Source organism: Pogoniulus pusillus, chromosome 28 (assembly GCF_015220805.1).
Source record: "Pogoniulus pusillus isolate bPogPus1 chromosome 28, bPogPus1.pri, whole genome shotgun sequence".
NCBI lineage: Eukaryota > Metazoa > Chordata > Aves > Piciformes > Lybiidae > Pogoniulus > Pogoniulus pusillus.
The window spans coordinates 6,363,465-6,388,421 of NC_087291.1; the positions used below are offsets into that span (position 1 = coordinate 6,363,465).

The 24,957-nt window shown below is 45.3% G+C and overlaps 1 protein-coding gene across 2 annotated transcripts in view; it reads right to left on the reverse strand.

The window, feature by feature from the left end:
* CHN2 (chimerin 2) overlaps positions 1–24,957 on the reverse strand; it is a 202,247-nt gene that overhangs the window by 21,202 nt on the left and 156,088 nt on the right. For both annotated transcript variants that reach the window (XM_064167115.1, XM_064167116.1), the window contains 2 exons: positions 9,778–9,855; positions 1,992–2,076 (listed from right to left, as the gene is read on the reverse strand). In XM_064167115.1, coding sequence (XP_064023185.1) covers positions 1,992–2,076; positions 9,778–9,855 — 163 coding nt within the window. The remainder of the gene's footprint in view (positions 1–1,991; positions 2,077–9,777; positions 9,856–24,957) is intronic.

The window sequence follows — 24,957 nt, forward strand, 5'->3', positions numbered from 1 at the left end:
CAGCAACACATGGCACTTTTATAAGGAACAGGTGACAGTGGTTTTGCACACAAAGGAACTTCTCAGCAATTGGTGGCAAAAAGATCAGTTGCAAAGTCTAGTTGCTGTTTGGCTTTGCCACTTCCAGGGCTTGTTTCTTCTTATGTTCATACAATCATAGAATCAACCAGGTTAGAAGAGACCTCCAAGATCATCCAGGCCAACCTAGCACCCAGCCCTAGCCAGTCAGCTAGACCATGGCACTAAGTGCCTCAGCCAGGCTTTTCTTCAACACCTCCAGGGACAGTGACTCCACCACCTCCCTGGGCAGCCCATTCCAATGCCAATCACTCTCTCTGACAACAACTTTGTCCTAACACCCAGCCTAGACCTGCCCTGGCACAACTTGAGACTGTGTTCCCTTGTTCTGTTGCTGGTTGTCTGGCAGAAGAGACCAACCCCCACATGGCTACAGCCTCCCTTCAGCTAGTTGTAGACAGCAATGAGGTCCCCCCTGAGTCTCCTCCTCTCCAGGCTGCACACTCCCAGCTCCCTCAGCCTCTCCTCATAGGATTTGTGTTCCAGGCCCCTCACCAGCTTTGTCACCCTTCTCTGGACACGTTCCAGCACCTCAACATCTCTCTTGAATTGAGGAGCCCAGAACTGGACACAGCACTCAAGGTGTGTTCAGGGATAACTTAACTATAAAGATAATTTTTGAAGCACACACCAAGACACACATCGGCTCTGGAAGCACACACCAAGACACACATCAGCTCTGGAAGCACACACCAAGACACACATCAGCTCTGGAAGCACACACCAAGACACACATCAGCTCTGGAAGCACACACCAAGACACACATCAGCTCTGGAAGCACACACCAAGACACACATCAGCTCTGGAAGCACACACCAAGACACACATCAGCTCTGGAAGCACACACCAAGACACACATCAGCTCTGGAAGCACACACCAAGACACACACCAGCTCTGGAAGCACACACCAAGACACACATCAGCTCTGGAAGCACACACCAAGACACACATCAGCTCTGGAAGCACACACCAAGACACACATCAGATCTGGAAGCACACACCAAGACACACATCAGCTCTGGAAGCACACACCAAGACACACATCAGATCTGGAAGCACACACCAAGACACACATCAGCTCTGGAAGCACACACCAAGACACACATCAGCTCTGGAAGCACACACCAAGACACACATCAGCTCTGGAAGCACACACCAAGACACACATCAGCTCTGGAAGCACACACCAAGACACACACCAGCTCTGGAAGCACACACCAAGACACACACCAGCTCTGGAAGCACACACCAAGACACACACCAGCTCTGGAAGCACACACCAAGACACACACCAGCTCTGGAGGCACACACCAAGACACACACCAGCTCTGGAGGCACACACCAAGACACACATCGGCTCTGGAAGCACACACCAAGACACACACCAGCTCTGGAGGCACACACCAAGACACACACCAGCTCTGGAGGCACACACCAAGACACACACCAGCTCTGGAGGCACACACCAAGACACACATCGGCTCTGGAAGCACACACCAAGACACACACCAGCTCTGGAGGCACACACCAAGACACACATCGGCTCTTGAAGCACACACCAAGACACACACCAGCTCTTGAAGCACACACCAAGACACACACCGGCTCTTGAAGCACACACCAAGACACACACCAGCTCTTGAAGCACACACCAAGACACACACCGGCTCTTGAAGCACACACCAAGACTACCAAAAGAATGCCACCCTCAGTGACCAAGGACACCTGGTTTCATTTCTAAACCAGCCAGCACCTAGCAGAGAAAATAACAATGCTCTCACTTGTGCAGGAGAATTTTCTGCCTGGTTCTGTAAAGTAATCCCTACTTCCCCTTGTGGCCAGAGTGCAGGATAGAAGTGAGAGAGATACCAGAGCATTTCAAGAGAAGGACAGGAAATGTCAAAGGGCTACCTGAACACCTCACTCCCTGAGCGATGAGACCCCACATGAAGTTGGCGCAGTATTCACACCAGTGCGGACCTCGAAATGTATGAACCTGTAATACAAATGGGGGGAAGAAAAGAAATGGGGTCATTGGGAGGCAGGTGGCCTGACAGATGGAACAACAGAAATGGATAAACAGTGGAAGACTCAGTAAATCTTTAGCATGCAGCACCCACTTATTTCTGATGTCTAGATGAAATAAAACCATGGGGGCAGAAATTTGCTTTACCTTGAAGTTGATCTTTCAGCAGGCTCAATACAACAGAGAATTGGGCTGTGTATGACACTGTGATGGTTTGGGTGTTACCCACCCCCACCCCCCCAACTTAAGAGAATCACCCAGACTAGATTCAGCCACTGGAAATTGAAGGATGAAGCTGTATTTACAGCTCAGCATAATATAAAAGCAGATAGTTGCACTATATTCAGCTGTAGACACAAATATACACATAAAAAAAAGTAATACAGAAACATAGCAGCCCTCCCAGAAACAAGAGTCTCCAGGAGGGGATCCCAACAGCCCTTCTGCCTTCTCCCCACCCCTCTACCTTACCCTAGGCATTGCCTTACACTCAAGGTAGTTTGGAGGGTTGGCCGGGGGGGTTAGGAAGCAGAAGGATTAGTCAGGCTGCAAGTTAGTGAGAGAGAAGTTCATGCAGTCACAAGCAACAGAGATAGACTCCCTTATCTATGTTTGTGTTCTTGTTCTTAGACATCTCAGCAAGCCTGTGAGTGCAGTAGACATCACCACTGTTTCCTTTTCACAGCCTATGATCTAATTCTCCCCAAAATATCCCAGCTAGGCTCAAACTAGCACAGACACCAAAATCAAATAACTTTTGCTAGCTGACATTTTAGCTACTGGAAGAAACCAGCTTCACTAGTCAAAAGAGTGTAACTAATAATCCAGTGAACTGCAGCCACTGCTTTTATTTGACTAGTTCAAGCAGAATAAGAGTATTTCTGAGCTTCAAAGGCTCTTCAACAGATCACTTGCAAGCAGGGCAAATACACTGAGAGAAAGTCCATTATCATGCACCACATTTTGGCTCCCTGTAAGTGTCTGACCACAGCTCTAGTGCAAGACCCACTCATGGTTGAATGGTTTGAAGGCACTACATCTATGGTGTTACATGTTCACTTCTATGAACAACAGTGAACAAAACTCAAGGCGACTGCTGTAAATCATCAGGGATGAATGATTTGTGCTTAGGATTTGCACACTGGAATCCATTAGTGGTAAAAGCAAGTGACACTCTTCTCCACTCTAGTGAGTGAGGGAGAATGATTGGCATTGGAATGGGCTCCCCAGGGAGGTAGTGGAGTCACCATCCCTGGAGGTGTTGAAGAAAAGCCTGGCTGAGGCACTTAGTGCCATGGTCTAGTTGATTGCATAGGGCTGGGTGATAGGTTGGACTGGATGATGTGTTCAGTTTTGGGCTCCCCAGTTTAAGAGGGACAGGGATCTGCTGGAGAGGGTCCAGTGGAGGGATAAAAGGATGATGAGTGGACTGGAGGGCATGGCTTATGAGGAGAGGCTGAGGGACCTGGGGCTGCTTAGTCTGGAGAAAAGAAGACTTACAGAGGATTTGATAAATGTTTATAAGTATCTGAAGGCTGCCAGGATGGGGGGACAGGCTCTGCTCACTGCTCCCCGGGACAGGGCAAGGAGCAATGGATGTAAACTGCAGCAAAAGAGGTTCTGCCTCAACACAAGGGGGAACTTCTTTACTGTAAGGGTCCCAAGATCATTGGCACAGGCTCCCCAGAGAGGTTGTGGAGTCTCCTTCCCTGGAGCCTTTCCAGGCCTGTCTGGACGTGTTCCTCTGTGATCTGTGTTAGATAGCATTGTCCTGCTCTGGCAGGGGGGTTGGACTTGATGATCTCCTTGGGTCCCTTCCAACCCCTAACATCCTGTGAGCCTGTGATCCTGTGATTTTGGAGGTCTCTTCCAATCTAGCTGATTCTATGATTCTTCAAACAGAACTCACAGAGGAGAAAGATGTCACTAGGTTCTTTTTTCAGTAGGCCAAACTTCATCTTGCTACAGCCCACAAATCAGTAAACAAGGAATTAAAACAAGATCTGTGTGCTGACAGAGCCCATGGCTCCCTAGCCAGGTTTTACACACCACTTCTGCTTCCCCTATTGCTTTTCCAAAGGCTATGGCAGAAGCCCTTTTTATTTAAGATGTATGTCTTGTGCATTTTACTTTCATTGAAAAGGAAACAGTGAGCTCAATGCCTGTGTGAAGGGACATGGTATGAGCTAGTTCTGTCTGGAGACTTAACTAAGGTTAAGAAAACATAAATCATGCACACTCCAGCTACTAATGATTCCTTTTCCTTCCCTCTGCTGTTGTTTACCCTCTGGGTGAATGGCTGAAAAGCCACTTCTATCCCTGGAGATGGGGAAAACTGTTCTTTGCTTTTCATAAAGTAAAAAATGGTCATTGCCCTTTTCTGATAAACCTGGTGAAGTTTTGAGCCAAGCATTTGTCTGTAGAATCACACCTAAACAAGCCTCTGCTTGGTCTCTTCTCCCAGACAACCAGCAACAGAACAAGGGGACACAATCTCAAGTTGTGCCAGGGGAAGTATAGGCTGGATGTTAGGAGGAAGTTGTTGCCAGAGAGAGTGATTGGCATTGGAATGGGCTGCCCAGGGAGGTGGTGGAGTCACCGTCCCTGGAGGTGTTGAAGCAAAGCCTGGCTGAGGCACTTAGTGCCATGGTCTAGCTGACTGGCTAGGGCTGGGTGCTAGGTTGGCCTGGATGATCTTGGAGGTCTCTTCTAACCTGGTTGATTCTATGATTCTATTCTATTCTATGAAAGTACTGTGATTTTAATACAGACCTTGTGATTTAGTGATAAAAATTTGAGCCCAACTACAAATGACTCTTGGCTACCTACGGTTAATAATTGCATGAATAAGCTTAAAGCAATAATAATTCTTTCTCCCTTTTGATGGCAAAAGGTCAAAACTAGAATATCTGCCTGGTCATATTTAATTTTTGAAATAGTGTTTTTCCTCTCAGAAAAACAAAACAAACAAACAAACAACAACAAAAAAACCCCAAAAACCAAAAAACAAAACCCAAACACATTTAACAAGATTTAACAAGGCCAAGTGCAGGGTTCTCCACTTCGACCACAACAACCCCAAGCAGCACTGCAGTCTGGGAACAGAGTGGCTGGAGAGCAGCCAGAGAGAGGGACCTGGGGGTACTGGCAGACAGTAGCTGAAGATGAGGCAGCAGTGTGCCCAGGTGGCCAAGAGAGCCAATGGCATCCTGGCCTGGATCAGGAACAGTGTGGCCAGTGGGACAAGGGAGGTTATTCTGCCACTGTACTCAGCACTGCTCAGGCCAGACTTTGAGTGCTGTGTCCAGTTCTGCACTCCTTAATTGAAGAGAGATGTTGAGGTGCTGGAATGTGTTCAGAGAAGGGCGAAGAAGCTGGTGAGGGGCCTGAAGCACAGCCCTGTGAGGAGAGGCTGAGGGAGCTGGGGGATCTAGAGAAACATCCAGGTTGGAAAAGACCCTCAGGATCACCAAGTCCAACCTATAACCCTACTTCACAGGATTCACCTTAAACCATATCCCCAAGTACCACATCCAAACAACCCTTAAACACATCCAGGGTCAATTACTCCACCACCTCCCTGGGCAGCTCATTCCAGTGCCTGACCACTCTCCATGAAAAACTTTTTCCTAATGTCCACTCTAAACTCTCAGCTTGAACCATTCCCCCTTGTTCTGTCTCCAACTGCCTCTGAGAAGAGCCCAGCAGCAGCCTGCTCACAATGTCCCTTCAGGTAGTTGTAGACAGCAATGAGGTCTCACCTCAGCCTCCTCTTTCTCAAACTAAGCTCCTTGGGCTGCACTCAACACAGTATTCCAAGAATTTACTGGGAAGCATTTTTTCACAGATGGCAAAATGGAGATGTTTTAGACTATACACCATACTTTTCTTGTTTTGTGTTTCATCTGCTTTCTACAATGTCTAACTTCTTCGCTCTGTTTCCTTTCCAGATGTTGCTATGAAAAGTTGTTTCCTACATTCATCCTCTCTTCTCTGCTGGACGACCTCACCCTGTATTAGACTGAGTGTTTCTTCTTGTTGCCCTCCTGTGCTCTCACCTTCACCATTCAGCTCTCTGGTACCTTTGCTTCCAAACAGTAGAATTCCCCCTGTGGGTGCTATCACATACACCTTTAGTTTGTGGTCTGAGCTGTGTTCACAGAGAAAACCAAGACTGAAGATAAGGAGTGCCAACACAGTGGCAAAACAAAACAATCCCTAAAGCATCTTAGCAGAAATAAACTAAAAGGTGCCTTGAATTGTAGTGTGTGTTTTTAATTGGTTCTGTTTTGCTGACTGATCTGAAGAGTCTTCTACTTGCATCCAATAAAAACAAGAGATTGTTCAGCCTTTTACCTGAATGCATGCACATTTGTGCTCTGCTGTGGACTCCTGCTGAACCTGGGCTATTTTCAGAGAAGAAAAGCTGACTCTGCTGTTATTTTTGTTTAAATACATACACATAATCTTCATGATGTCTGTAAAAAATGCTTCCCTCAATCCCTTTGTCTCCCAGAAGCAGTGTTAGTCTGCAGTGACTAACATAAGGGGAAATTTATCCCAGAGCCTCCTTTCTCCCAACAGATCTTTGATCCTGTCAGGGTCACAGAGCCCTGGCACAGGCTTCCCAAAGAGGTGTGGGGTCTCCTTCTCTGGAGGCTTCCAAGGCCTGTCTGGATGTGCTCCTCTGTGATCTGTGTTAGATAGCATTGTCCTGCTCTGGCAGGGGGGTTGGACTCGCTGATCTCCTTGGGTCCCTTCCAACCCCTAACATCCTGTGATCAGCTGCCACTACTCCACCACTACGATGCCTGCAAACAAAATCTGCCCATGCTGTACTGGCAAACAGGCACAATATTGTGGCAAATGCACATTAGTCAGATGAATTCACTCACTTAAAGCAGCACAGATGCCCTCTCATAAATTCCCAGTCTAAAACCAAACGTGTGGAGCATCCCCAAGCTCCTTGTACCCTTGGGCACAAAGTGACCTCACCACCAGCTGTGACCCCGCTGAAACTGGCAGGTAAAACACATCCCAGAGAGCCTGCTGGATCTTAATTGTAACAATGTGCAAGAGGACATTGAGATCTAGTGAGACCAATGCCCACATAGTTACAGAAATACCTTTGTGTTTTGCTAAGCAGGGCTTCAGAGAGTTATTCTCTTTCCTGAGTTATGGTATGTCTACTCTGGCTTATGCAAAGTTGTCCCGCCAGACAGACGCCAGCTCCAAATCTAAATCCATGGGACTGCACTGTGTGCCTAGGATGAACCCAGCTTAACAAATCAGTCTGGATTCTAAGGCTGTTTTTGTTCATTTGCCTCCAGTGCCTGGAAATTTGGAAGGAGGCTGAAGGAGAAAGCATGGATGCTCAGAATGGTGTAACACAGCACCCTCCCTCTCCAAACTCCAGAGCTTCTTCTTAATTTTCATATGAGCTTGGGAAGCATGGAAGGAGGTCCATCCTTGCTCTGAATTTGTGCCTGGAATCTACTTCTTCCTTCTGTTCCTTCTTTCTTCTAGAAGATAAGATTTTTGGTGTAAAATCTGCAAAAATCTCACCCACTTCCTTAAAAATGTGTACCTTCATTCTTCATTTTTGGGGTTGTTCCTGGCTACAGACTGCAACTAAAGAGTGTCTGATTAGCCAAGTCTGTGATGGACACTGACACATAACTTCTGTGCCTATGAGCTGAGATGAATGATACAACTTATGTCAGGATTAACTTAAAATGGGGAAGAAAACTCCTTGATGTCTGCAAAATAATGTTCTCCTTCAGCTAAATTCCATATCAGCATAGGAGGAGTGTTGTAAAAAAAAACCATTTAGGGTTCCCCTCCCCCCAAAAGGCCTTTTTCTTTTCACTGATTTATTAATTCTATTATCTACAGAATATGGACTACATTAAAGAGACTAGGCTTTAATTTCATTGTCTTTTGAATCCAAATATTGTACTCTATAAACATTCTGCCCCCATTTTTTGGTTTCTTTGGGCATTTTTATATACTCCTTTGGAAAGTAACTGTATTTGCATAGTGAATGTATTTTTTTCAGTAAGTAACACTTCTGACTGGGCTTTTTGGACAATTTGACCATTGAAAAAGTTTCTTCCCTAAGATTTTATTGCCTTTATGAGCACAAACCACGATTTTTTTTCTGCTGTCAAGCTTTTGAATAGATATATTTTAATCATGTGATTTTCCAGTGAGACTATGACTCTTGTGAAGCAGAAAGGAACAGAGACTGTACAGCAGCTAGATTGTACAAACACCAAGTTAACTGGGCACATGTCCAACTATAAATCAAAGCTAAAACAAGGGGAATTTTGAAGAGGAAAGAATGCCTGGGTCAAAGTGGAAAAGAGTCTCAGTCATGAGAAAATATTTTCTAGCTAAACTAAAACAGTTTTGGTATTAAAATGATAGTGAAGGCAAAACCTAGACAGGATGAAATTGGTTTACTCAAGAAGAAAACACAGGGCATTTTCCCCTGTGCCCTTCACTGCTGATCAGTGAGATAAATACTGACTTCTCTGTAGACTAGGTCAAGGAGAGGGAATGAGGAGAGTGATGCTATTATTTGCTTTGTTCACTAATATTAAATGTTTGATTTACCAGCTACAGCAGAAGCACTGCAGGAGAGCAATGCTTGCATGACAGAATATGTAGAAAAATAAGGAGTGAAGCTTTTTTGATAAACTAGGAAATCAGTGGCATCATTTTAATCAGGCCTCAAATGAATATCAGAAAATGCTCTGTCTCCTAATAAGTACAACTATTCTGACAGTGACCCAGATCAGCATCTTCAAGGAGCTTTAAGTGAACTGAACTTTCAAAGCTGAGACACTTCCCTTTCTTGTCTTGTTACTGCCTCTTTTTCTCTCTGTATCTACCCTGATAACCATCACACTGCAATTTGACAGCATTAGATTGGGTAGCTGGCTGGCATACTCTGAAACCAGCACTGTCCTTTTGGCAAAGCATTTTAGTACAAGCTGCCTGAAAGGTCTGTTTCCCAAGCTGAGTCACTTCCCCTCTGCTGCCAGGGAAAAGCCCCAAAGATTCTGATTTTATGTGTCTATGACAGCAAAAAGATGACCCATCTAAGCATCCCTGTGTTAGTCCAGCTGCTTGTTTTAGTTTCACAAGCAAATGCAAGCTCAGATCCTATAGCTCAGTGGGACTCTGAGAGCACTTCCTTAAGCATATGGTGGTGGAACAAAAGCTGGGAGACAATACTGCTGCTGTGATCTGCTGTATTGTTAGGGAGCAGCCAAGCTTCTCAAATTCTGAAAACAGAAACAGTGCAGAATGTTTGCTGGTAAGATGCCACAGGCTTCTGATGATACGTTTTGAAAAGGAGCCTTTTTCTCATTTAAAAATAGATATGCCTAAAAATAGACAAGCTAATAAAGATGAAGTACTGTGATTCTGAACAAAAAAAAAACCCAACCAACAAACTCAATCTGGGCAGAAAGAACTAAAATGCCAGTCAAGTAGTGCAGTGAGTGGCAAGACTCTGATTTGGACTAGGAAAAAAGCTACTTTCAACACTTTTCTTAGAGCTAGTATAGGTGAGCGCATGAAAACCCCATGGCAGCAAAAAACAAAATGTGAGGCACCTAAACAGAACTTTAAAAGCAGAAAATAATAGGAAGTTGTGCTTACCTTAAAATTGTGTGCTTTTTCGTAGTTGAAGTGGTTGTCATTCTGAGTTAAGGCTGCTCTTCTGACCAAGGAGGTGATCTGCGAATAGGCAAAGAGTTTCAGAGGTTGCCACAGAAGCGCCCCTTTGACTCCCACCTTCACCCCGAGAGCCACGGCCAGGAGCTCTTGGCGCTTCCTTCCTCGCTTGGACTTGTGAACAACAGCACAGCTTTTCTCATTTTCCAGCCACAGCTCCTCCGAAAACATAGCGCTGGGATCCCAAATCTTTTCCCTGTCTTCCTCGGCGCCCGGGAGCCTGACTGCAGTCAGCACCGCGCAGCTCGTCCAACTGCTTCTGATGTTAGACAGCAGATTTGAAGCAGCTGCAGCCCATTCTGCGGAGACCTCTGGCATGTGACTGGAATGGGCCGTCTTGTGGGACGGAAGGAGCTTCTGCATCTGAATAAGTAACGGCCTGTGCCCTGCGAGTTCTTAAGGCAGATGTGTGCCTCAAACAACAGCCCGAATTGATACACCCAGCAACCTTCCCCCCACCCTCCTCAAGCGGTGGTCTCCGGCTAGGTGCTGCCAAAATACCGACTGCGGGGGAGGGGACAAGGTTACAGCTTCACACTTAAAGGCATTTCCAGGGGCAGATCGTTTCAGCTCTGCGGTGTGTTTAAAAATGAACAAACGAAAAGCCCTGGGGAAGCCTACACAACTGAATCCGCTGCTGCATCCAATTACACTCAGATTCGGAGACTTATCAGCCAGCAGTCTGCATGCCAGCAGATTAAGCCCTTTAAAACCACGACGATTAATCTTACAGAGCAAAACAAAAAAGCTTTCTGCTTTTTGGGGGGTTTGTTTTCTTTTTTTCCCCCCCATATCCTGTACAAGGGGGAAAATGCAGCAGCACTCCAAGCACGAATAGCACTTTGATGCTGTGCTTTAAACTAGAGCATTTTGTCAGTGTGCAGGTTGGCAGCACAGTGTCAGGAAGGGCAGCAGACCCAGCCGGGACAATGCAGGTAGGAAGCTGCCAAGCCCTGTGCAGCACATGAGTGAAGGCGGCAGGGGGCTTCGCTGGGATGTAGGAGACCAGGCACACAGCTCTGCTTGCAATGCAAAGTCTGCAAGGTAGCAAGAACTATTAATACTCTGCTTACATGTGTCTATAGATTTGGGGGTTAAGAACTCATTTCTAGTTAAAGTACAGGGACAGGAGCAATCTGGACCCCCATCAGTCTGCACCAGTTTACAGCTTGCAGTGTTACTTTGGGCATCTGATTCTCTTCTTTACAGGCAGGTCCTATTTTAGGACATGAAAGGTGTGCGGCACTGGAAACCCTTTTAGTGTCCCCTCCCCACTGACTTCCTTCCCTCCAGCTCCCATCTCTTGCTCCTTAGTGAGCATGTCCATTCTCCACCCATAAGAGGACAGGAGTTACCTGCTTGGCAGAGGATTGTGAGACATAATTCCCTAAGGTGTGTCTAATACTGGAGACACTGCCACAGAGCAAACTGGGGAGTTACCAGCACTACTGGGGAAACTGCCTCTTTGAACTAGAGACACTAAAGACTGCATGGGCCTTTTACACTCTGCCCCACTTCCACTTATCCAGAAAACACATGAAATTAAAGTATTTAATTCACTTACGGTAACCTGTGGAATTGAACTTCCTGATATATCTTTTTCCAGTTTGCTTTCACCTCAGGTTGAAAAGTCAGAATGCTCATTTAATTGATTTAACAAAACCTCCACCATAGACTCTCTGACCTTAGTAAAAGCGATGCTTTCCTGATTTGAAAGCCCCTGGGGACAGATGGTCAGCTGTCAGCAACGTCAGGCCATGCAATTTCAGAGAGTGCCCTACTTAGGGTTTCCAAGAAGTCCTGCAACCTGCAAAATCAGCTTCTCAGTTACGAAGCGATGCATTTCTATGTATAGCATACTCAATTCCCTTCTCTTCCAGGTAACTCACAGCACTTCTTTTTATGTTCTCCCATATTCCAAAGGTTCTGTTCCCTAGAAGGGAGGATTTCCACACAACACCATTGCTCCCCAAGCAGTTGCTACACTCCCAGTCTTTCCCTGGGGCTCAGCACTGTTAGCTGACCACTGGTGACAACCGTCTGTGATGCATGTGTGAACGCTGATCTGCCTAGAGGAAATCCCTGCTGCTCTTCCATATGTTCTCCCACTGGCGAGTCCCGACTTCTGCCAGCTCTGGGTCTTTATCTGCTTTCCAGTAGATAAAGACAGACTATAGTTCCCTAGCTCTCTCTCAAGGAATGAGGAGAACTGATTTTAGGGACATCTCTGACACTATCAGCAGCGATGTCTTCTGTTTAGGCCATCACAAAGGAAACTTTGGAGTGGCTTGAAGTTCTTACAGGTTTCTCTCCTCTGTACCATTTTAAATGCATTGACACTTAACTAGAACAAAATACCCAAACTAGGTCAGAGTTGTTAGACACCTTTGAAGCTCCAGCATCTAAAACTCCATCCATACATAAGCTGCTGTCTCTCTGACTTCCAGCATAACAGATCCAAAGTCAGAGAGAGGTCAGTTTCCTAATCGTGCTCTAATGTTTGTATTTATGTCACTAAACTGATAAAAATCCCATTATATAAGCAATATTTTTTTTACATAACATGGCAGATTGATACTCAAGCTTATGATGATGCATCTTTAAATTTCCATTTATTAAGCTATTTTGGCACATCAGTGTCTCACCCAGGGATCAGACATAGAGTACTGTATTTAATGCAATCTCTTGAGCGTTCACACAGAAGCATTAAACTTAATAGGCGTGGAGGAGGACAACTCAGCCAAACCAGTTTGTATGACTAAGGCAGATCAGTATTTACTGTTTATCATATATAGGTTTTTTATTTATCCCTTAGGTTGCTTTTCCTGCCTTGCTCAAGCCCTGTTTAGGCAGTTGTTTAATGGGATCCCTTGCAAACACAGGATGCGTGCAGAAGACTGACAATGACTGTGTCCTCTTAAGAAGCTTAATCATACAAAGCCCTACTAGGTTTGGTGTCTAAAATGGTGCTGTGAAACTGAGATGAGCTGAACCACACACACAACCTCTTCTCTCTCTTAACATAATGCAAGCAGCAGTTACAAATTCTCAGCAGCAGCCAGTTCTAATGCACTGATACCACTGGCAAATCCCTATTGGCCTCTATCTTTTATCCATTTTTCCCCCCAACACAAAATTTACTGCACGTGGTGTCAATTCCTTTAAAAAGCACCTCTCGATTGAGTTAGCAAGTTAAAGTGCAGCTAAGGAGGAGAATGCCAGCAGCTAAAAATATTATTGCTGCTTGTCACCAAACATTTAAGCTAGTGAAGGCTGAAAGGCAAATATGCATTGCCTGTGTTTTCAGACCAAAAGAGTTCTGTGTAACATAGGATTTTAGCTTTCCAGCCTCTCTGTAAAACACATGTACTGTGTAGCAAATATGGCATCTGCAGGAAAATAAATGTCACTGATCCAGAAGAAGAAAATTCAAAGGGAGGAGGGGGAGGGGAAAGAGGACGACTCAGCTGCTGTGCCATTTCCAGCATGCCTTCGCAGAGAGAGCTGAACCATGCCATTGTCTCTCCCCTCAAACACTGGCTTCTTGTTTGCAAACAAAGGCCTCAGGGGTAGGAAAGAACACATTGTAGCATGGAGAAGCTTTTGGGTTTGTCCATGTGGCCATGATTTCTGACAGTTGTGTGGGCAGCACTGAGGACTTGCTGGAAGAGAGTGGCAGAGGAGCTTTGCAGGTTGCCTGGCTCCTCAGTGTCAGCTCCAGCCTGGTGGGGAGAGATGCTGCGTGAGCAATGGCTTCTCTCCCCGAGTCACCACTGTGCCTGCCCGTGGCTGGCAGGGAGGGGGCACTGAGTGGCAGATTCCTGGCTAGCTGCTCCACCTGCCAAAGGGCACAGCTATGGCAGGCAGAGGAATGGCAGGGGCATCTCTCCTTGGACAACACAAGCAAAAGGAAGGTTGCCCCATGCTGAGGAACTGTGACAAGTCCATGACTGAGTTCTAACTGAATACACTTAACACCGCACACAGATACAGTCAGAGGTCAAAGGGGCCTGTTTCCTTGCAGGCACAGCACACTCGGTCATCTGCCAGACAGATTAGGTTTGCTCAACTGCAAACACGTCACGGAGCTGACACATGGTGCAGGAATCTTGCAGCTAGTGGGATTTTTACTGGTTTTCTCCCACGGAGCAATTCCCACAATGTGCTCAGGAGACAAGGCCAGAGAAGTGAGCAAGGTAAGCAGTGGGCTGAGTGCTCTCTTAGCCAGAGAGCACAGAGGAGGAACGATGGCGAAGGCTGGTCAGCCAAAGGCCCTGGCCATGCCACCAGCCTGGGCCTCCCACTGGGATGGCACCAGGAGCTACCATTAAAAGGGTTCTGTGATGCTGAAACAGTGGGAGGAAACAAGCTCCAAGAACAAAATGTAACGAAAGCATGAGATAGGGCATGATGCCTGAGCAGCAGTGCTCACCAGTCCTGCAAACCTCACATTCCAAAGAGTGCCTCTGCCTGGCAGGAATGCTACTGGTGTCAGCTGAACAGAGACTGCACACCTAGGTAGGCAGGGCTGGGAAGCTCCATGACATAAAGCTTGGGTGAGTGAGTTTGTTTGTTTCTTTCTTTCTCTCTTTTCCTCTTTCTTTCTCTCTTTCTCTTACCTTCTCTCTTTCTTTCTCTCTTTTTCCTTTCTCTCTCATTCTTCCCTTCTCTTTCTTTCTCTCATTCTTTTCCTTTCTCTCTCTTTCTCTCTTTCTTCCTTTCTTTCTTCTTTTCCTTGCTCTCTTTCTCTCATTCTTTTCCTTTCTCTTTCTTTTCTTTCTTTCTTTCTCTCTTTCATTCTTTTCCTCTTTCTTTCTCTCTTTCTCTGTTTCTTTCTCTTTCCTTCTCTCTTTCTCTCCCTTTTTTCTCTTTCTTTTTCTTTCTCTCTCTTTCTCTTTTTTCCTTTCTCTCTCATTCTTCCCTTCTCTCTCTCTTTCTCTCATTCTTTTCCTTTCTCTCTCTCTCCTTTCTCTCTTTTCTTTCTTTCTTCTTTACCTTTCTCTTTCTCTCTTTCTTCCTTTCTCTTTCTTTCCTTCTTTAGACTTCCAGCTTGCTTTATTTTTAATAACAACCAGTCCCTCTGCAAATTATATCCGAGGAGCTGCCAACAGAGCACTAGAAGCATTTATGGCAAAGATTATCTACACTGGATCTCTACTCTGGAGAACCAGAGTATGTTTCCATCACCACCAAACCCACCTACCTTTTCAGGATAACACACTTCAGAGTAAAAGGAACAGCTCATTTAGGAGGATTACTGCAGTGAGTGCTCTTAAGTTAAAATGATTACAATTTTAACCTTTAGACCCCTCCTAAGCTAAGGTGCCAGAGTGTTTATCAGCACCACAGTGACCACTTGTCATTTAAATGCACTTCTTTCTGACAGGATCCCCTCCCCCGCAGAGAACAGATACAATTTACCTACAGCAAATGGAAACATAATCTCTCTTCAACTTCAAATTCTCCCTCTAAATCCTTCTCAAAGAGATTTTTCTGTGCACATTACGATTATTTCCCTCAAAAACAACGCAGCAAACCGAACACCCAAAGGTGAAATGCTGTAGAATCTGGAAGGCACTAGTGAGGCCATTATGGAAAATAATAGTTGCTGTAAGCCTCTTACAGAGTATTAATATACTCAACTACTGTCTATTTTGGAGCAACAACTGGAGGTTACCTCAAGTGGTATGCAATTACACTGCCATTCCCAATTTCACAAAAGAGGTTGGGCTAAAACCTTTTCTGCTGGCAAGCAAATGTATTGCTGAAAGGTTTTGAGCTGTGTGTTTCATGGCTGCTGTTGTGTTTAACACATGCCAAACAGTCTTTTGACTTCTCACTTTTGCATATGGTAGTAAATGTGCATGCAAATAGTTTGCTGGATTCAAGGAAGAAATAGCCCAGAAATATGGGAAGAACTTAGGGATAGGATTAACTAATTCAGTGATTCCCCTGAATAACCCTGGGGAGATTATCATGGTAACAGCAGGTCTAGCCTATTTATCTCTTCCAGTTCCTTTCCTCCCACTCCTTTATCCTTCCCAACCTATCTCCACACTTCTCAAGGTTAATAATGATGTTTTCCTGGCCATGTTCAGGAGCCTCTCCTCCGTGCTTAATATTCATGATCCAAATGCCCAGAATCACAGAGGTATGGAAGAGCAGGGCCATGAGGGCTAAGCAGAGAAGATGAGAGCAGGAATGGACAACACTGCCATTGCTGCTGCCATGGAGGAAGAGGAGAACAAATTCCTCCCGTGGCGAGGTTGGCAGGAGTCACTTCATCTGCAAAGAGGGCTTTCTCAGGGACACTGCATCGAATTGAACTCTAAACTGCTCCTTGTTCTTTGTGTGGATCTACCTAATTGACTGAATGTGACTGACTGCAGTGTACGTGAATGAGTTCTGCTATTGCATCTATAAAGCGTAGCTATGATAGCATCTATAGAGTCTGTCTATGATAACATCTGGCCTGAGCAGAATGCAGAGATACTACTTATCTGATACTTCTTTATCACTGAAGGCATTCTGTTCTTCTATCATGGACACTGATTTTCTTAACAAATAAGAGTATTTTTCTAACAAACAGATTTGTAAGGATATGATGGATGGGTGGGTGGCAAGTTTCTAATCTAAAACAGTAATCTCTTTTCTCTTTATAACCAAAGGATAAAATCTGAAACCTCCAGACAGTGATTAATCCTCTTCTATGACAAATCAAGTTTAAAATGGGTCTCTGTAGCTCATTAATGGATAAGATAAGGAGATTATAAGATTCTGGTAGAAACATCTTGCTGTATTAAAAATTAGCTAAGATGAATTTCTCTCTGAACTCTTGTCTATTTCTGTTTTCCTGTTACCTATTCAACTTTAGAATAAATGAAGCAAGGAATCATTTATTTTGTCAGTCTCAACCATATCTATAAGCAATTATAGGATAATAACTGTCATTCAGTGTAGTTATCAGTACTTCAGACCTATCTAAGACTTATTCAAGACTGATGTTGAGATGCTGGAAGGTGTCCAGAGAAGGGCAACAAAGCTGGTGAAAGACCTGGAACACAAACCCTATGCGGAGAGACAAAGGGAGCTGGGGATGTTTAGCCTGCAGAAGAGGAGGCTCAGGGGTGACCTCATTGCTGTCTACAACTACCTGTAGGGAGGCTGTAGCCAGCTGGGAGTTGGTCTCTTCTCCCAGACAACCAGCAACAGAACAAGAGGACACAGTCTGAAGTTGTGGCAGGGAAGGTTTAGGATGGATGTTAGGAGGAAGTTGTTGGCAGAGAGAGTGATTGGCATTGGAATGGGCTGCCCAGAGAGGTGGTGGAGTCGCTGTGCCTTCAGGTGTTGAAGCAAAGCCTGGCTGAGGCACTTAGTGCCATGGTGTAGTTGATTGGTCAGGGCTGGGTGCTAGGATGGACTGGATGATCTTGAAGGTCTCTTGCCACCTCTGTCTGAGGGAAGGGGATGGAGGGCTTTTGGGATGGGACACTGAGCAGAAGCTGGGTGGTGGGCAGGAGAGTTGCAGCAGTGCACTCTAGAGGTGACAGACGTGGGAACATCAAGCAAGCACTTGAACATCTGCCACGAGAGCTACAAATCCTCACAGAACTTTAATTGGGGGGGGAAAATACCACATACACCCAAAAAATAAAAAAACAAAACCAAAACCCCCCCCAAACACAAAGTGTCTTAGCCACTCCTTTTCCTCATTGCTGCCTCAGCCAGGAAGGGAAATAGCCCTGATTTGCTCCCTCCAAAGGCCTCTTCTTTTTTGAAGGATGATTTGCAGTTTGTTCTGAACAGTTTCTCCACGTGGCTGTTAAGTCCATCCTATACCACCAGACACCACCAGAGCCCTTCAGTTCCTGTGCAGAAAGTGTGGCTTTGCTGTCCTCACAGGCTGCAGGCTTTTGCTCTGGGGGAGACTCAGCCTGCAAAGGTGAGCACTGCCACTTCACTTGGTACCTGAGGTCACCTGGAGTACTGTTTGTTCTACCTACATTTTAGAGCCGGTTATTTACTTACACAGAAGGATAAATGAGTGCCAGGAGGAGGGAGCCAGGCTCCTCTTGGCAATGCCTGATGACAGGAGAAGGGGCAGTAGCTGGAAGCTGAGGCATAGGAAATTTCAGTAAACACAAAGGAGAATTTTTTTGACTGGGAGGGTGGCAGAACACTGGAAGAGGCTGCCCTGGGGTCTGTGGAATCTCCTCTGGAGATATTCAAGACTTGCTTGGATGTGCTCCTGCATGAGCTGGTATAGGTTCAGCCAAGTACTCCAGGTCATCCTCAGTGAGCTGAAAGAAGCAACTCAACACAGAGAAACTCAGCCTAAGGAAGCCTACCCAGCACCTGTGAGCGATGTCAGAGCAATCATGAGACCTAGCCCTACCTAGCCGGGGGGCCCACCAGGCCCCCCGGCCTTTGAATCCCCTCCACCATTCACCCAGTGAAGCACCACAGAGGACTCACCGGTGATGATCCAAGGAGGATCCTTCTGCCCAGGTGGGCAAGCTTGAGGCTTGCCTTTCCTGGGGCCACTTATTAAGGGAAGTGGGTGGGGGGGGGCTAAGTGGTGACACCTGGGGTGGGAGGAGACTCCAACAAGACCCAGATTGAAAAGGGGAGTGGGTAGGGAGGGCAAAGTGGTGGCACCTGGGGTGGGAGGAGACTCCAATAGAATCTAGATTGAAAAGGGAGGGCAAAGTGGTGACACCTGGGGTGGGAGGAGACTCCAACAGAACCCAGGTGAAGTGGGTTTATTTCAGAGAGTGGGCAGAATCATCTGCTTTAACCCAGGTGTTACGAGTTTGGGGGGAAAACAGGGGAAAATGCATTGTGCAGGAGAGAAAGAGGTAGATATGGTGGAGAAGGGAGAGAAATCGAGAGGAAAAGGATGGGGAAGAGAACAGGAAGATGGAATGGTCTATTTGCAGTCATCTTGAATATTAAATTGCACAGCAAGTGATCTGTGAATCTGGGCAGTCCTGCTTTCCTTGTATTTCTTTTCCTTTGCCTTTCTCACATTTGTCAGCTTAGCTTATTTTTTTTACAGACTGGATAAAGAGAAATATTTTTGCTTGGTGTTTTTGGAGATCAAGTTGAAGTATGTAACAAAATTATATACAAATCATTACTGAATAGAAGTCAGCAGTAAGATTTTGTAACATTTCATCACGAACAACAGTTTGCAAGTTATGCAGAGATGTCTACCAAGAAGCCAGAAACATGCTCTGATTTCAGCTTGGAGAAGACTCCACAGAGACCTAGTAGTAACCTTCCAGTACCTAGAGGTGGCCAACAAGAAGGCAGAAGAGGGACTGTTTACAAAGGCCTGAAGTGGCAGGATGAAGGGCAGTGGTTTTGAACTAGAGAAGAGATTTAGGTTGGATGTTAGGAGAAAGATCTTTACCCTGGAGGTAGTGGAGCACTGGAACAGGTTGCCCAAGGAGATAGTTGAGGCCCCATCATTGGAGATAGTCAAGGTCAGGCTCATCAGGGCTCTGGGCAAACTGAGTTAGTGCAGGATGTCCTTGCTGACTGCAGGGGAGTTGGACTAGATGACCTTTGGAGGTCCCTTCCAACTCAAATTGTTCTATGGTTCCAACCTGGTTGATTCTATGATTCTTATGTTCTGAAATCATGGAATACTCCATTTACTGAGTACTTGTTACAGGGCTGCATGAACTTGCCTGGGTTTTATCTGGGCTCACTGGATGAAGTTTTTCAGAGGGTATAACCATAGAAGAATCAGCCTGTAGTTAATACAGATTCTGGGGCTGATGATATAGGTAGCCAGCATTTTGACATCTCCCCCACAGAGGAAAGAGCCTAGCAACATAATGAACTTAATATGACATACAATGGCCCCTCTGAATTGAGAGGGAAATGACTCATGCTCTCTGCAAGATATGAGACTATTACTCAAGAGACAGAGGTTTAAAAAAATACCCTAAGCATTGTAGTTTCTCTCTAGACCCTCAGTGGATGCTGGCCCAGCACCATATGAATTCCACATGAGTCTGATCTGTTCACCTTCTTACATTTTCACTAGGAAGCTCTTGCTTTCTGAAGAAACAGCACTTTGTTCAGGAAAGCCAGCCTGCCATTGATTAAAACTGTCATTGCTGTGCAAGGAGACTGCAGAGTTTGAACTAGAGCCAAACCTGCTGGGCCACCACAAGGAAGTGGAGAAGTTAATGCGTGCACTTCTCAGTCTGGAGAGAGAAAGCGAGGCAAGAACATCCCTTCTGAGAAAGGTGACACCTGTGAGTGTGGTGCAGCGCCCTTGGAGGGATGGGTGAGGAGTGAAAGGCACCACAGCACCACTGGTCCTGCCCGTGGGGCTCTTTCATGCTCATGTGGTGTTGTCATTAAACATACCTGCTTGTGCCTTGAAGGAGCTGGCTGGGTGCTGCACTTAATTGTGGGGTTAAATCGAGGACCACGTTATGTGAGACTGCATAAAGTCTGTTTCATGTCAGGACATCAAATGAATGAGCTTGCTAATAACTCCCAATTCTATACATGTACTGTGTTGTATAGCTGGTGGGCATAAGGCCTGGAATTCTGACTGTGTGCCTCATTGCACACAAGCACATATAGTCACACACCCAAAGACACACATAGCAATGTACACAAATACCTACATCCTCAGTTTTAGGATAGTTCTAATTCCTGTTTCAGATACCACTATACCCTAAAGGCAGGTGTTGCCTCAAGGCACTATAGTAACTTGCTCTCTGTACCACATACAGTGAAACTTAACACAAGAGTAAAAAAACCCGAACAAATCAACAAAAAAGCCCCCCAAAAGCAAAACAAAGTAAAACAACAGCAAAAGCAACCTGGAACGTTCTGGTTTGACTTTGAGTTCTGAAGCTTCTCTCTGAGTGAGATCAACTCAGTCTTGCAGCACATCATCTAGGCTGAATCTTATAGACCACAGTGAGAGCTTCTGTTCAGAGAGTGAAGTAGAATTCCACCCCTCTTGGGACTGTGACAAGATGCAGAGGACACAGGCTTCAGAAGAGTTCCCTGCAAACCTCAGTCACATATCAATATGATTTATGTTTGGAGCCACTAACTGCTCAGCAGAGCCAGCTGATCTCTGGAGAGGCTGTAAGGCAACACCAAGAGAGCTGCCAGAATGTGAAGTACACTGTAGTAGTCTTGAGAACCAACAGGAGCATCCTAAGTTTTGCCCCAGACGAAGACAACCTAAACCAAAAGAGTCCAATGTAGGTTAAGGAAGAGGCTTATGTAAGTGAAGGAGAAGGAATAATTTGTGAACCAGCAATTCACGCAGCAGAGATCATCTTGTCTAAAAACCTGACACTTCAGAGTGGATTCTCAACAATGTGATGCTCTGCTCATTTAGTGCTCATATTGGGATGATCAGCAACTTACAGAGATGGCAGTGCCAGTATCAGCATCAAGCAGCAAATGAGACTTCTCTCTTAGCAGTTTCTGGATGGTGTGAAAATCTTCAGTCTCAGACTTACGAACAGCAGACTGAGTTACACTGCTTCTCAGCACAGCTTCAGGTAAACTACAGCATGCAAGGACTTAGAAAGACAGTAATGTGTTTGCCAGTATGAGTAATGTTTTTGGTCCCCTTTTAGTCCAGTGTCTTGTCACTTCTTCCTTCTGAAAGGCATCAGTTGAGTAGATAATATGAGGTAAAAGGAATTATTCATGCCATCTGGGACACGAAGGGATCAATAAAAGTTGAAAGGACATTATTAAGAAGCCTGAACCACTGCACTTAATAGAAGGAAGGAAGGAAGGAAGGAAGGAAGGAAGGAAGGAAGGAAGGAAGGAAGGAAGGAAGGAAGGAAGGAAGGAAGGAAGGAAGGAAAGAAAGAAAGAAAGAAAGAAAGAAAGAAAGAAAGAAAGAAGGAAAGAAAGAAAGAAAGAAAGAAAGAAAGAAAGAAAGAAAGAAAGAAAGAAAGAAAGAAAGAAAGAAAGAGAAGGAAGGCAGGAAGAAAGAGAAGGAAGGCAGGAAGGAAGAGAGAGAGAGAGAGAGAAAGAAAGAAAGAAAGAAAGAAAGAAAGAAAGAAAGAAAGAAAGAAAGAAAGAAAGAAAGAAAGAAAGAGAGAAAGAAAGAGAGAAAGAAAGAAAGAAAGAAAGAAAGAAAGAAAGAAAGAAAGAAAGAACGAAAGAAAGAAAGAAAGAAAGAAGAGAAAAGGAAGGAAGAGAAGGAAGGAAGGAAGGAAGGAAGGAAGGAAGGAAGGAAGGAAGGAAGGAAGGAAGGAAGGAAGGAAGGAAGGAAAAGAAAGAAAAGGAAGGAAGGAAGGAAGGAAGGAAGGAAGGAAGGAAGGAAGGAAGGAAGGAAGGAAGGAAGGAAGGAAGGAAGGAAGGAAGGAAAGAAAGAAAAGAAAAGAAAGAAAAGGAAGGAAGAGTGAAAAAGAGAAAGAAAGAAAGAAAGAAAGAAAGAAAGAAAGAAAGAAAGAAAGAAAGAAAGAAAGAAAGAAAGAAAGAAAGAAAGAAAGAAAGAAAGAAAGAAAGAAAGAAAGAAAGAAAGGAAGGAAGGAAAGAAAGGAAGGAAGGAAGGATGGAAAGAAAGAAGGAAGGAAGGAAGAGATTAAATAATGGAAGAAGGGAAGGAAGGAAGGAAGGAAGGAAGGAAGGAAGGAAGGAAGGAAGGAAGGAAGGAAGGAAGGAAGGAAGGAAAGAAAAAGAAAGAAATTGTAGTTTTATAAAAATGCTGCTGTGCTTTATGGCTGTGAAATTGTATTTCAGTATCCATTACCCTTTATGAATCTCCTGGGAACAAAACAAATAGGGCAATAGGAAACAATATTGCATGTGCCTATGTGGAAGTGTGGCACACAGGGGATCAGTAGTTTTGGTGCTGGGCCAGCCATGCCTGTCCTGTGATCCATCTGAGCTAAGATGTATACCCATGAACAGCTCCATGTCCCAGGATGTCACCCTGAGGTGGGAGCACACAGTGATTACAGCTCACCCATTTGTGAGATATGTGCTTCTGTCTCATCGAGCTTCAAGGACTGCCATCCTGTTGATGAGACAGGCTCAAATACTGGACTGACATCCCAAAAGCAGAGGCAAGGCTGTATGACCCCTGATGTATCTTGACTAATGGCTCCAAAAAAACACGTTTGCTTAGAAACAGCAAAGGGGTCTGTGCAGACAAAAATGATGTGAGATAAGGAAAAGCCACACTCAGTTGCAATCACTTTGTTATATGCATGAACTTTACCCCATACATACATTCCTCTTTGATATATAAGAAACATTCCTACAGCTTAAGCCCACACCAGCTTGTGTTCTCCTTATGAGACAGCACAGAAAGAGAATAGTTGGGACATGGCTAGCACCACTGGTTGAAGAGCTAGAAAGCCACCCATGGGAATGCAGAATTCCACTCTATGGAGTATGTACCCTCCTTTGCCTGCTTCCAGCTCACCCTGCAGAAAAAGCAGCTCAAGACATGAACCATCTTCTTCTGCATGTGGCTTCGGCCCTTGCTCAGCTTCCTTTTTCCCCCAAAGCAGCGAGGGAATCAGCGTGCTGCAGCCTGCAGATGAAAAGCATGGTTCACTGCCCCTGCATAAGGGCGTGTTGTAGGATACGAGAACCACTCGAGATCACACTCTTTGAACTTGTATAAAGTACCAGAATGTATCCAAGCTGGTTTAGTTCCCCTTCAAAGGAATTGTTTCGCCTTGTGTTTGCTTTGCCTGATGGCTGCTTGAAGCTGGTTTTGCTACTCCATTACTCCACGGGTAAGCGACAGTGAGGCTGTCCTTGAAAACACAGATGCATTCCCATGGCCATTAGAGAAGAACTCAGACAAAGGCTGGCCCCACTTCTCTGCTGGCGAATGAACACATAAAGGCAGTATAATCCTAGCTGTATTGTTCCATACAGGTGTCATTTGACCCTGATATCCTTATAACTCCCGGTGACCTGAAGCCCGCTGCCCTCTGGTATGAAGTAGCAGCTTTTGTTCCTGATGGCACGCCAGGCACAGCTGCTTCCATCATTGTTTGGAGGGGGACAGATGGCTGCTCTTAGCACAAAAAGGAGATTAAAAAGGAACTGAGAGAACTCACTACCTAGCCTGAGATTTAAGTCATGGGACCCTTGGGACTACTAGTAGCATGAACTCAAACTGTGGTTGGCACTGCTCATGGAAGGGAAAAGGTTTGCATTTTGCAGCTTGTATTTGCTTTTCAAATCCATAGTTGCTATCACTCCAGCATTGATATTCAGCCAATCTGAAGAGATACCGTTCTAGTAGCAGCAGCCCTTTCAAAGTACCCAAAAAACAAGACCTACACTGCATCCTACCTCTATCCCTGCCCACAGTTCAATTGCAGTGACTTTGTTTACAGCTGATTGATTTTGTTTCACTTGTGATAAGGAGTTTGTGTGAAACAGCTGGGGAAACATGAAACAGAACAGAGGAGTTTCACCATTACAACCATTCCTGCTAAGCCATTCTCAAGTGAAGGATTTCATCCAAATATCTCATAGTCCCACTTATGGGAATGGAACTAAACAGCATAACACTTTAGTTCTGGAAGTAGTTAGCTTTGTAGCCACCTCCTTCCCACCTTGTATTCATCTCCATATCTATGACATCACTTTCACAGAATCAGAGAATATCAGGGGCTGGAAGGGACCTCAAAAGCTTATCCAGTCCAACCCCCTGCCAGAGCAGGATCTCCTATACCAGATCAGACAGGAAGGCTTCCAGGTGAGTTTTGGGTATCTCCAGAGAGGGAGAGTCCACAAGCCCCCTGGGCAGCTTGTTCCTGTACTCTGTCACCTTCACATGGAAAAAAATCCTCCTCATGTTTACATGGAATTTCCTATGCCTCAGCTTCCACCCATTGCCTCTTGTTCTGCACTGGGCATCACCCAGCAGAGCCTGGCTCCAGCCTCCTGGCACTCACCCGGCACATATTGATAAATATTGATGAGGTCACCTCTCAGTCTCCTCCAAGCTACAGAGCCCCAGCTCCCTCAGGCTCTCCTTTGATTTCTCCCCTTTCTGATATCAAAAGATGGCAGCCACTCTAGTGCTCAAGGACAGACCCTCTGGGGAACTATGAATCCTTTCACTGGACT